This window comes from Columba livia, chromosome Z (genome assembly GCF_036013475.1).
Source record: "Columba livia isolate bColLiv1 breed racing homer chromosome Z, bColLiv1.pat.W.v2, whole genome shotgun sequence".
NCBI classification, from domain to species: domain Eukaryota; kingdom Metazoa; phylum Chordata; class Aves; order Columbiformes; family Columbidae; genus Columba; species Columba livia.
Genome location: NC_088642.1, coordinates 56,882,989 through 56,895,953, shown reverse-complemented (window position 1 = coordinate 56,895,953; position 12,965 = coordinate 56,882,989). Strand labels below are relative to the sequence as shown.

Here is a 12,965-nt window from a genome sequence, read left to right as displayed (position 1 = left end):
ATGACATTCTTGATGATTGTGAATGACTATGACATGATCGGAAAGACAGTTCCTCCACTGAATTGTTTATGGTGAAGGGAGACAAAGGAGTAAGTCTTGCCTACAGAGAATGTATAGTACTAAGACCATAGCACAAACTGTGAAATATTTTCCAAGTTTGTGCTGTATCTAGGATGAGGAACCATAGCCCTTGGTGACACTGGAATTGAGTAGTCCTTAAATATATTCATACATTGCATACATTAGTATTACTTTGTGCAATTTATGAAAGTTCTCTAAGATGACAGAATAACATTTATGGACAACTATTGCAGCCTGTATCTGCTCATATTACATTAGTTTAGCACGTCAAATTAATTATACCTGAGACCATGTGTGCTTATGGGGAAATTACAGTCTTTTCCTCACTCCCCCCAGTTTGACAACTAAGTAATCTTTACCTGAATCTGTGTGTTCTAGTCACAATGAGTTCACCTGGCTCCCATCACAGCTTACTTCTTAATGACTTTATCTTTTCTTTCCTAGAAAGTCAGAGCTTACGACATCAGTCTGCCTTGGCTGCAGCCTTCAGTAAGCTTACAGTCATTAGCCTGCATGCAATAGGCAGGTACTCATGCAGTTCAAAGTCCTGTAACTGCAGCTTAGTTGGATGCTGACAGTAAGTATAAGCAGTTGGCCTAATACCGATGTCAGATGATCCTACATTTGTCTTGCAAAAATACAGCTTTATGACACACTTTTTGGCTGAGTTTTGCTTACCACTGTGTACAGCTTTTTGGGTTTCCAAATGCTTCACTTCATACATTACTGACAAATAAACACAGGTGGTTTTTTGAAGGATTTAGCTGTTTAGACAAAGTTCACTGAGGTACTGCTATGTGGTCATTATGATAAAAAGCAAGGGTTACAACATTTTAAAAGTGTTTGTCCTGAGCCTTTTTTTGTTCATTGCGTTGTTTGTTGTTGTTCTTTGTTTGTTTCCCTCTCATCTCTTATTTCCACTGCCAAGTTAGAGGAAAATAGGAAAGAATAATTTCCACATTGGTCACTCAGATCATTATTTAATTTTCTTGCTGTGTCTAGTCTCCATCCCCAGATTCCTCTTCACCTCGGGGTGCTGAATCGTCAAGTAGACAACATCACCAGGATGTCTGCAGTACGGCAGAGGCCTCCACTAATAAAGAGGTAGAGTGAGATATATTTAAAAGCCACAGTCATGCTCATGCTGCTTATGCCATTTATTTTCCCTTCCCCCCCCGGTGCCTGTGCGGTCTCTTCTCCCAAAATTGAACAGATGATTTGTAGCTCCTTTTCCTTTTGCTAGTCTGTCTGTCTGACTGATTTTCTAGCATACTTAGGACTGTTTATCATGGCATTTCTGACTCTGCATTCAACTGCCACTACATTTTACAGGCTGGGAAGTTTATTGGTTTACCAGCCACTATGTATTAGAGGCAAAAGGAAGAAGCTCTTTTTTCCATGCAGAATGTCTTCCTGCAAATAAAAGAGTGTTTCTCAGACACATGAAGAAGCTTGCTTAAATATAATTAATTAGGTAGTAAAATTATGTTGCTTGATATTTTGTCATTGTAGAAACTGACTTGCCAGTGATCCACAGTCAGAATTCAATTCCTGACTCCAGGCTCCTCAAAATAAAGCTAAATACTTACTTTCTCTTTGTTTTACTTTATTTTCTTCTTTCTTTTTTTTCTTATTCTTTTCACCTCATTTGACAGCTTTTTACACTGCAGTAGTTCCACCGACACAAAATGAGAAGTGTGAGTTGAACTTGTTGCAGTGTGAAAAGAAAATTATTTGGCATTAAGAGTATTTGGATTAGTATAGAATGTCTGGCTCTATAAACAGAAAAATCTGCAAATATTTGGTTTGTTTGGTTTTTGGGTTTTAAACTTCAAAAAAATGTAGAACCTTTAGTCTAAGAATATACCATATTGTTACTGAGAGCAATGCATGCGTTATCTTCCACAATGAAAAAAAACAGATCTACCATAACTGGAAATGCTGATTAGAATTGAAAAACTAATTAGTAATCCATTCTTTCTTTTTTTCTTTTATTATTATCAAGAGATAAAAAAGCTTGTAACATGTATGTATTTGTGCCTGTCTGTATTTGCATTCAGAAAACAGAGAAAGTTTTCAAGACTTAAGAAACTCAATTTCTCATGTCCTAAAGCCTTCAACAATAGATTGTGCTGTTAAATTTTCATCAGCTGTATTGTTGTCTTGTTAAAGCCTTCAGCTTTCTTCAGTAGAGATTTTGTCACTTTATATATATCCTAGCTTTTAGTGTCGATAAACTTACCCAAAGGAAGAAAACACAGAAGATGCTAATAATTTCATTTTTTAGGATGTGCTCACATGTAGCGTCAGAGGTGGTAAACCAGGTTTCACAGTAAGATGTGTCAGGCTGTTTGTTACCCTCTGATGAGCAATAATACCTACTTTAGTACTTCTACTGCAAGAACAACAGTGATAAAGCAGCCTCATAATTTTGGGGAATGACTTTTAGGTCTTAGTAAAACTTTTCTTTAAAAAAATGATTTTATTATACTAGGTGGCAACAAGATGAACAAGAGTAATGAAACATTAATGACCTTGATGTTTCATAATTCATGGGTATGTAAACTCAAAAGGTGTAGTTTTCCTCCCACTGGTGACTTTACCTGTTACTTTACTATTCCTGTGGACTTAGTAGAATGTCTTTCAGCCTGGGAAATGAACAAAACACTTGATTTTGCGTGTGAGATTTTGCAATAAAAGCATGTATGGTGACAGTTTACTTCACTCTACCCTGAAAAGAAGCTGCATCAGCTAGTCAGGTTGCTGAATAGTTGCCAAATGTGTAATTACAGACTTTGTTCACTCTATTTGAAAAATAAAAGTACTTTGGCAAGGACATTTATACACATGACCTGCCTCTGGTGTGCAGGGGATTTGTCCTCTGGGCCTGTCACAGTCCAGTGGTTGAATTTCACTCTCAGCGCTACTCCAGCAGCAATTAAAAAACAGTTGTTGAAGTCTGCATGGATAGGTGGTCCAGTAAAAACATTAATCTGAAGAGATGAAAGAGCCACAGATCTGAGGAGGCATGTCAGTGTCCTCACAGCAGCTTAAATGCTTTGGCAGCAGGAGATAGTTGTTTATTGACATCTTTATTTATGCTAGTACAATCTCTGATGGAGAGCTTTCTTGGTTTTGCAGTACAGCATAGTCATTTTGAGAATGAACAGCAAGTACTTAAAGGCTGCACGGGCTCTGCTGTCGGTGTGTCACACACCTTTTGTTTTTATTTCACTAGTCATTTTGTTTTATAGCAAGACAAGCATAATTGGTTGAAAAATGTTAATTGATGCATCCATTTTCTATTTGTTACAATAGAAAACACTCCCTCAGGTTAGTGACTCAACCTGTCATGTAACTGTGACCTTCTGGTTTACCTGTTTTTTCCACTAATATGCAGAACCTAGTAAGTTGCCCATCATAAAGGAGAATAATCTGGCGTATATTTCAATGGATATTGTCTGGAAATGTACTGGAAGTTGTCTAAGATATTATGCATTATTATGAACATATTGTGATTTTCTTTTATAAAACTATATTAAGCAGTCATTGGAGGAGTTACTGCTACTATAATCAGTTGTAGATTCATTAGAGTTTTGTAATCCTTGGACTGTCCAAAATTCTTATCTGCAACACATATGACAGCAGCAGTTTTTCCAATTTACCTGTTACCATCTATATATTGCCACACATAATTTTCTTTGAGTTTTCCAATGTGTTTTAAGTTATTGATTATAACAAAATAGTGAGTCTCACCCACTGAAAGCTGTAGTTTCCAGGTGTTTGAAGTGTTAGCTACAGTCACTCACGTAACATTGCAGTTGGAGATAAGGTCTTACTTTACACTGTGTATTTACATGTGCAAGGCAGGATTTTTTCTTACTTCTTCACCTGTTATGAAATTGAAGTTACCAGGTGTGGTTTTGTGCTTGATACAGTGTAAACATGGTGGTGAGGTGTTAGTGAATGTAATTACCCCATAGAACACAGGTTGCTACCAAACCTGTTAAAATTTAGAAAGCTTTTTGTAGGTTGTATTAATGTGAGGGATGCATCTAAGAACAATCCTAATGAATAACAGAATTTTGTTAGTGAATAACTGATTGGGTTGATGGTTGAATTCATGAATAATAACAGTATAGCATAATTTCATCTATTCCTGCATGTATTTATTTGTAGTTGGAAGAGCTAGTGTCTTTGAGATATGTATTTTCCTGCATACTTCTTGATTAGCAAAAGCAGAGCACCTATTGGTAGAGGGTTAATATACTGTTCAATACCAACAAGTAACTGAAAACTGGGTTTAGCATGTTATCTGTTAAAGGCACAAACAGAATACATTGAATTTCACTCTAATAGGTGCTTAGACTTTGAAAATATGAAATACAATAATAACTCTTAATAAATGGTTATTTTCCTCTGCTAATAATTATGAGTGATTTATTTTTTTAATCTTTTTGGCATGGAGAAATTTTCAATGCATATTTGTGCACGCTCTGTTCTGTTTGAAATTCTTTCTGTATTAATTACAGCCCAGAAAAAGCTTGGCTTCATTTCCAACTTATGTTGAAGGTAAGATAGTTCTACAATTTCTAAATATTTTTTCATATCTTAAAAACTCCAATATTTATAATGTATAAAATTTTATTTCTATTTGTTGAATAGAAAAGCTGGCAGGGTTGGGTATACTGATTTAGATTAAATTGTGTCCAATCTGAAACCTGAGCTAAATCCTACTGTGCTCTTTCCAAAATTCAGATACATGGAACTTCTGCTTTTTTAGTGTTTCATTCATAGTTTCTGTGTCATTTATGCTGTTTTATTGTCAGTATCACTTAAAACACTAATAATTTTTTATGGTATTTACACAACACATGTGAATGTGTGTGGACAAGGAAAACAGGTTAGGCAAGAAGAGTGTAATGCTCTCTCTCCAGCACCGATTTCAATTGTCAGGCTCAAGCCAGCCTCGGTTGCATTAATTAGAGGAATTGAATTAATTTGATTAGTTGGCAGGCCTGCCAGAGGAAATCTGCACTGTCCTCTAACTAAATAGTGCTTCCTGTCTGAAAGTTAAGCTTGCTCTTGTGCTAGTGCTGAAGTCATTCAGAACAATGTGAAAAAGCAAGTTACCAGCTACATGAACTGCTGTTGCCTTTTGTATGAGCCTGCATCCTGTGTATACAGGAAGCCTGCATGCTGTAAAACCCAGTTATTTTTTTATGAGAGCATGACAAAAGCAGAACATTTGAAGTTTCATTTGTTTTTTCCCCCACTGGCAGCAGTTGTCCATGTGCTTGATGAAATGCAGTTGCTATGATACGTCATTGGAGCCATCTTGGAACTCCTTGGATTGCTTTACAGTGTGCTGTGTTTAAACGATAACGTGATCGTTCTCTTTTGACTGCAAGTTGATCATTGGTTTAGTCCTCAGTGTATGAGTTGCATATTTTGGCGTCTGTGGCCAGAATATCAACTAATGTAAATTCCATACATTTTTTGAAACTAGCTTGAGTTTTGGAATTTTGCAGCAATGAAGCATCTCTCTGAACTGAAATTCATCTCCTAGTGGTAGCCCTGTCCGTCAAGGGCTATCTTAAATAATCCTTCCCTCCTTTAAACAAACAAACAAATGAAAGTAAACTAAAATTTTCTTAGATTTTGCTCCAGTGCAAAATCTACTAAAAACCCCCAAATTTTGCATTTTTATGCACTAGCAGTCCAAGAAAAACTTGTTAGTACCTGTGCTATACTTTTGTTCAGATAATAATTTCATTGTCAGAGGTAAGAAATCAAGGGGGTCTTGTAGAAAGCAGTGCAATCTCTGTGTTCACCTCTCATGCAAATAGAGCACATATCTTTCTTGGTTTTAATTGTAGGAAACAATTATCTTGCAAATATAATATGTCCGGGCAGGACCTCTCAGCAAAGTGTATTTTAATAATGATTTTGCAAGATTGGGTGTTCTACCTAAAGATGGGCACACAGAATAGGGCAAAAAGCCCCTGCTTATATTCCCCTCAAATCCCAGGTGAAAATTCCCTCCCCTGTTCCCCATTGGTTGGGTACTTCAGGATTTACAGACTACCCAACACCTGCCTTAGTTTACATATTTCATTCATCTAATTCTAACAACCTTCTCCCCTTATTGATTTATTTAAAATATGGATTCCTGGCTCTTTGGTTATGCTTTCCCATAGCTTAACTTTTTAAATACAGTAATCAGTTTGCATTTTGGGATTAGTTCGAGGAGACTTTGTTTTACATTAAGGATTCATAGTCTGATGTCTCTCAGTTCTTCCCACCTGCTGGAGTCAGGTGCCAGATCAGTTGTAAAAACAACATTCCTTCAATATGCTTCCTTCTGGGAGTCTTATCTACACCTTTGTCAGCCTATACTTATGTTCTTTGTGTTTTGATCAGAAATTGTACTATAAAGGACTTTATACCCTTTACAGTGAAGTGGTGAAAAGGCTTTGACGTGTAGAGTAACAAACAGCAACACTTAAAATGCTTTATGGTTTCAGGACTGGAAGAGTGTGCAAATATGTAATATAATACTTCCAGAAACATAAATTTCCATAAAGAAAAAAATTAGTTTCTTTGGGTCGTGTACTTGAAAGTGAACTGAAAGTTCATTTTGAGAGTTTTCCAGATACACAGTATCTGAGTAAATTCTGTGCACTGGAGATGAGCATCTTAAAACTGGTAGTCATAAATTCTCATATTTAAAGAAACTGTAAAGGGGACAAGCTTGCTCCTAAGATTTATCCATCTACTTCTGTCTTTGCATATAGTTCCAGTGTGATACTTATGTCCGGCTCTTTCTTTACCTCAATATCCTTATTGAGACTGAGAATGATCTTTAAAGGTCCGTGGCATAAAAGTACTTTGCTTAATTGGGCAATCAGTCTTCTTGGTAAAGGGAGACTTGTACCTGTAAAGCATTCCTGGGAGTTTCCTCTGCCTGTTGTACCAACTGTGGCCAACACACAAGTGAGCAAGTGGCTGATGGCTGGTATTAAATTGCTCCTGTCCTCTTTCTGTTTGTCACTGTCAGTCTTAGAAGTGCAAGGCTGGTTTTGGTGGGTGAGGGGCAAACTGAGATTTTTTTTGCTTCAGGGTGATCCCTGCTCAGAAAAGAATGAGCTATTGTGAGAGACAGGCTGGATTAACAATTACAGCTTTTGCTGGAGAGATGTTGAGAGCATTGACTTGATGTTCTGTACCTTTGAAAGTACTCATTGCCGTATCATCATACTAAACTGCAGTGTTTCAGAGAAGGATTTGCAGCCATCAGGTGCAGACTCAAGTTGTCAGAGTGCTGCTGTTTTGCTCTTGTTCAGTATTATATTCTTCGGTGATTGCTTTTCTGTGTTACAGTTCCTGGACCTTGTGATCCTGAAGACTTGATCGATGGAATCATTTTTGCAGCCAATTACCTTGGCTCAACGCAACTCCTTTCTGATAAAACTCCTTCCAAGAACGTGAGAATGATGCAGGCTCAGGAAGCTGTCAGCAGGATCAAGGTGAGGAATAATTCCTGCTGCTTCTCAAAAGGTTGCAGATATGAACTTCTTACCTATGAGTAGTTTCTTCATGTGGGGTTATCTGTGGTTTCAGAAAGGTTAAGTGCCTCATCCCTTTTTTCAGCAAAATAAATCGCATGTTTAATGCACCTTTTGGAGCAAAATAAGGAAAGGTTACCAGATTATTTTAATTCCCTATAGCAATACCTGTGCTGTGTACTCTAAGCCAGAATCTGAAGTGAGTGGTGGTCTAAATTATATATTACGTGGGTGTTGAGAGAAAACAGGTTTGGAGTAGAACTAGTCAGTACTGCAGCTGCTTCTGGCTCGGCACTTGCTGGAACTGGTACTGTGGTAATGTTTGCAGTTATTTTTGACCCTGCTGTGGATGCTGTTTTCTCCATGACATAACAGCTAGAAACTGAATAAAAAAGAAAAGCCTGTGATGATACAGACATGTACGGGAAAAAAGTAGTTTTTCCTGGAATCTGGTATGTTTGTTTGGAAAACAGAAATGCATGCTGATTTCTGTACTGGCCGTGGCAAGCAATGGGTGTGCTGCTGTATTGTAAGTTACAATGATGACATTGCTAACTGAAATCGAAGTATGTGGATGAACTATTGCAGGGTTGTAGAGGATGCTGCAATATTCTCACTACCCGTACATGACTAGGTGGTAGACACACGGCTTCATCTTCTGCTAATTCAGCTAACCAACACCATCTCATCTGAAAGTTTTCCTTAGTTTAATATTGATGTGTTCTTCTTTTGTATAGTTTCTTTTGGCTTCCAACTCAGACTCTGTGTACAATTGTATAAAAGAGAGAGGAAGAGAAACAACATGCTATCAGCAAGGCGATAGCACTATCTGTTAAGGTTGGCTGATGCTTCCTACTGTTATTCCTTCCTATGTTTTCCATGCCAGATGTCTAGTTCAGTCAGTGTGCAGAACTTTCACAGGGAAGCTCCAACTAGAAACATTGAGAGACTTCCAGAAATTGTGATTTTGCTGCTGTTCAAATACATAAGTTCTTGTAACCTTGTCTCTGAAAATCACTAACACTCTAGCATTTTAGAGGAGGTAGGAATGTAGCCTTCTTGTTACAGATAAGTCTTCTTCTGCCATCTCTGTATAAGTTTCCACAAACTTAAGCAACTACTGAGCCTGTTGAAAAAGAATGATTTATCTGTGTTCACTGGAGATTCTGTATTCAGTGACGTTTTTGAAAAGGATTTTTCACACAGCTCTCTCAACCCCATCAGGTTTTGGTGGGTTCTTTCCAAAGCTACAGTGCAGACTTTCCATTACAGAGTATGCTTCTTTCCTGCTCTGCGTGCAAGTAAGGCTGTGCCTGTCTCCTTAGTAGTCCCCGTGTGTTCTTTCCTGACACTTGGCTGCATGGCAGAAAAGTTTTCTGATTTGAATGCACAGGAAACTAAAGGTAAAACAGAGAAGGGAGAGAAATAAGAGCTTCAGTGAGGCTGGATCTAGGAGGGACACATCACTGGAGACTGAAAGATTAGCATCAGCTGTCATAGGAAACTGGTTTCAGGAGGTGAATTTGAGCCTGGGGTTGGGCAGGAAGTTTGTGCCAATGAGGTAAAGCTTGCATAGACAAAGACTGAAGTGATGTTTTAGAGAAAATGGGAACAGAACTGATTCAAAGCAGGTCTATGAGGTATAAGAGCGTGGATCTTTCTCTGTTACTAAATGTGTTTCTTAGAAATTCATTAATGAAATAAAGTTCTTTCTGAGGATTCTATTATGCCTCAGCACTGCTGTACCTCAAAAAAGAATAAATCTCTTTAGTTCATTTCACTCATAAACCCCATTATTTATACATCCATATAAATCAGCAGGCCTGCATATTTCTGGTTGTAGTAAATTTGTTGCAGGGCAGAAGCCCAAGTAATTGCATTGTTGACCTGGTAGAACCCTAGCTTGTGCATGTAATTTTCAGCAACTGTAAGTGTATTTCTGAAAATTGTTGGCTTACTGCATGGCACACAATGCCATTGTATACTTTTTTGACAGTTACTGCTTTTCTGCTTCTGGGCAAAGCTCAGGCAATGTAAATATGCCTCCATGAACCTCGGGGTCTTTTGGTTTATTACGGTTAGTTTTGGCTGATTTTATTGCTGATTACCATTAAAGCTAAACTTTTTTAGTGAGAAATCCATTGCAACAGATGGAGTTCCGGCTGCCAAATTCATCACTGCATAAGACAGCCTTTGTAGAGGGGGTCATAGTATGTCCTGAGTTGGAAGGGGCCCACAAGGATCATCGAGTCCAGCTCCTGTCCCTGCATTTGGCAACCCCACAGTTCACACCATGTGTCTGAGGGTGTTGTCCAGTCTCTTCTTGAACACTGTCAGGCTTGGGGCTGTGACACCTCCCTGGGGAGCCTGTTCCAGTGCTCCACCACCCTCTGGGGGAAGAACCTTTTCCTAATGTCCAACCTAAACCTTTTCTGGCACATCTTCCTGCCATTCCCTTGGGTTCTGTCGTTGGTCACCAGAGAGAAGAGATCAGTGCCTGCCCCTTCTCCCCTTGTGAGGAAGCTGTAGCTGCCATGAGGTCTTCTCTCAGTCTCCTCCAGGCTAAACAAACCGAGTGACTTTAGCTCCTCCTCCTATGGCTTCCCCTCCAAACCTGTCACCAACTTTGTAGCCTCTTCTGGGCACGCTCCAGTAGCTTTATATCCTTTTTATCCTGTGGCACCCAGACCTGCACACAGTGCTCCAGGTGAGGCCGCACCAGTGCAGAGCAGAGTGGGACAATCACCTCCCTTGCCCCCTGGCAATACTGTGCTTGATGCACCCAGGACATGGGTGGCCCTCTTGGCTGCCAGGGCACTGTTGACTGAAGTTCAACTTGCCATAGGCCAGAACACCCAGATCCCTGGGTGTCTTTTCTATTGTCCTTCACAGTACCATCCAGCTTCAATTCTAATTGACCTTTGGCAGCACGAATTTCCTTCCTACAGTGGCAAGCAGCATCGCTATAGTCCTCCCATGTTGCGTGACTTTGCTTCCACTGGCCATATAATTTCTTCTTTTGCCTTAGTTCAAAGAGATCCCTGTTCAACCAAGCTGGCATTTTGCCTTGCCTGCTAGATTTTTGGCATTTTGTAATTGCCTGATCCTGTGCTCTTAGTAGGTGGCACTTAAAAAGTGACCAACAGTGGTGGACTCAAACACTTTCAAAAGCTTCTTCCCAGGGAATTTTACTAAGTAGAGCAGCCTGAAGTGTGCTCTCCTCATACGCAGAGTTCAGGGCCAGCTGGCAGTTTTCCTCCCATTAGCAAAGATTTTGAACCTGACTGCTTTGTAGTCACTGTGGCCAAGGGAGCCACCTGTCACCACTTCACCCACAAGATTCTCTCTGTTAGTGAGCAGCAAGTCCAGGAAGGCACCTGTCCTGGTTGGTTCCCTTAGTACCTGCACCAAGAAGTTATTGTCCAGATGCTTTAGGAATCTTCTGAGCCTGTTGGTGTCTGCTGTGTGACATTCCCAGTTGACATCTGGCAAGCTGAAGTTCCCCATAAGGACAAGGGCGGGTGACTTAGAGGCTTTGCTTAGTTCCTTAAAGAATAACTCGTCAGTGTCATCATCCAGGCTGGGTGGCTTATAGTAGACACTCACAATGATATCGACTTTATTTGTCTGCCTCTTAATCCTTACCCAGAGGTTCTCAACTTCACCGTCATGAGCTGCCAGCTCTGTGCATTCCAGCCACTCTGCTATGTACAGTGCCACCCCCCACCTCTTCTACCCTGACTGTTCCTACTGAAGAGCCTGTAACCATCCATCATGGCGCACCAGTCACAGGATTCATCCCAGCAGGTTTAGCTAATGCCAATTATATCATTTCCGTGGGACCAGGCCAAGACTTCTGGTTCATCTTGCTTGTTCCTCATGCTGCGTGCTTTAGTGTAGAAGTACTTCAAGTGTGGTTCTTTGTACCCGTCACCTTGTGGCACAGTCTGAAGAATCTCACTAGCTCACAGCTCCTCAAGCTTAGGTGTGCCATCCCGCTGCTCATCACTGACTGGCCTGGTACTGCCCCCTTCCAGTCTAGTTGAAAGCTTTAGCCCAAATGTCTAAAATATTGCTCACACAATGAGCCCTACTTGCGCCCTACTCATCTTTGTTTACAGAGTGTGTTAGGTGTTGCACGTGAAACATTTATCTGTAGTTAAAGAAAACAAAGGTTATAAATTAAGAACAGGCTTTTAAAAATTTGCAGAGCATTAAAAAGCGGAGAAGAGCTTTGTTTAAGGCCCACTGTGTACGCATGCCTTCCATATGTGTGTTCCTTTTGAATTTAATAATCCCTATAATGCTTCCTTTTAGCAAAGCCTTCAGACCACACACTCATTCATTTAGAATATGAACAGATTTTGAAAACAGTTCTCCATGCTGCTTCTTTACACAAGTCTTTTTTCAATTAAATGTACAAGAGTTGGATGTTTTTGTGCTTTGGCTTTCATCTCTGTGAAGCCCAGCTAAGTTAAAACAGATACACTTCATTGAAAATGTTCATCCAATGTAGTCATTATGTATTTCCACTAGGAGGTACTTTTAGTAATAGAAAAGGTATTTCACCATTATCAGACTGTAGTCTCATTTCTTCACATGGTGTAGAAAGAAATATATTTTCACATTTTACTTGGAGGGGATCCATAATATTTGTAACAGTAAAAAAGATGATGTTAATAGTTACAATTCATATCTGATCTGTGCTGTTAAGTTTCACATGTGAGCTAACGACTTTCATTTTTATTTTTCGTCAGCAGATTTGAGCTGTGTGGCAGTTTTAAACATTTTAGATAACACCTGATTTGATGACAGAATGTAATTTAAGAAAATATGTGGAAATAATATAATATTTTACATATTTTGATTACTCATTGTCATCTGGGTGTTCACTGAGTCACAGTTCATTTTTTGTAGATGTTAAATAGTTTGAGTATATTTAAGATATCCTTGTAGCAGAAGTTGCTGTTTTTTAACAATTTAGAATTTTTGAAATAGCTATATTTCACTTACCTTGATTGAAAAGCTTGGACTATGTATATTTAAAAAAAAATAATACTTTGTTTAGGTTAGGTAGTTTGTGTTTTTTCCTAAGAATATAGAAAGAACCTTTTGATTTAAATTAGCAGAATAATGTGATGAAGAGGATTTGTCAGATAAAATGTTTTGCACAGAATTATCCCGTTGTTTTTTTATTTTTTTTCCAGGGACCATAACTACTTTTATGACATTTTTGTGCAGTGTCAAATCAGTTATTAAAATTAATTGTTCGATATCTTTACGTTAGTTTTATGAAGTATTTGAAAGACATTCTTC

The 12,965-nt window shown here is 38.9% G+C and overlaps 1 protein-coding gene across 4 annotated transcripts in view; it reads left to right on the top strand.

The window, feature by feature from the left end:
* Nucleotides 1-12,965, top strand: part of APBA1 (amyloid beta precursor protein binding family A member 1) — a 103,755-nt gene that overhangs the window by 73,624 nt on the left and 17,166 nt on the right. For all 4 annotated transcript variants that reach the window (XM_065045954.1, XM_065045955.1, XM_065045956.1 and 1 more), the window contains 3 exons: nt 1,084-1,185; nt 4,614-4,653; nt 7,465-7,610. In XM_065045954.1, coding sequence (XP_064902026.1) covers nt 1,084-1,185; nt 4,614-4,653; nt 7,465-7,610 — 288 coding nt within the window. The remainder of the gene's footprint in view (nt 1-1,083; nt 1,186-4,613; nt 4,654-7,464; nt 7,611-12,965) is intronic.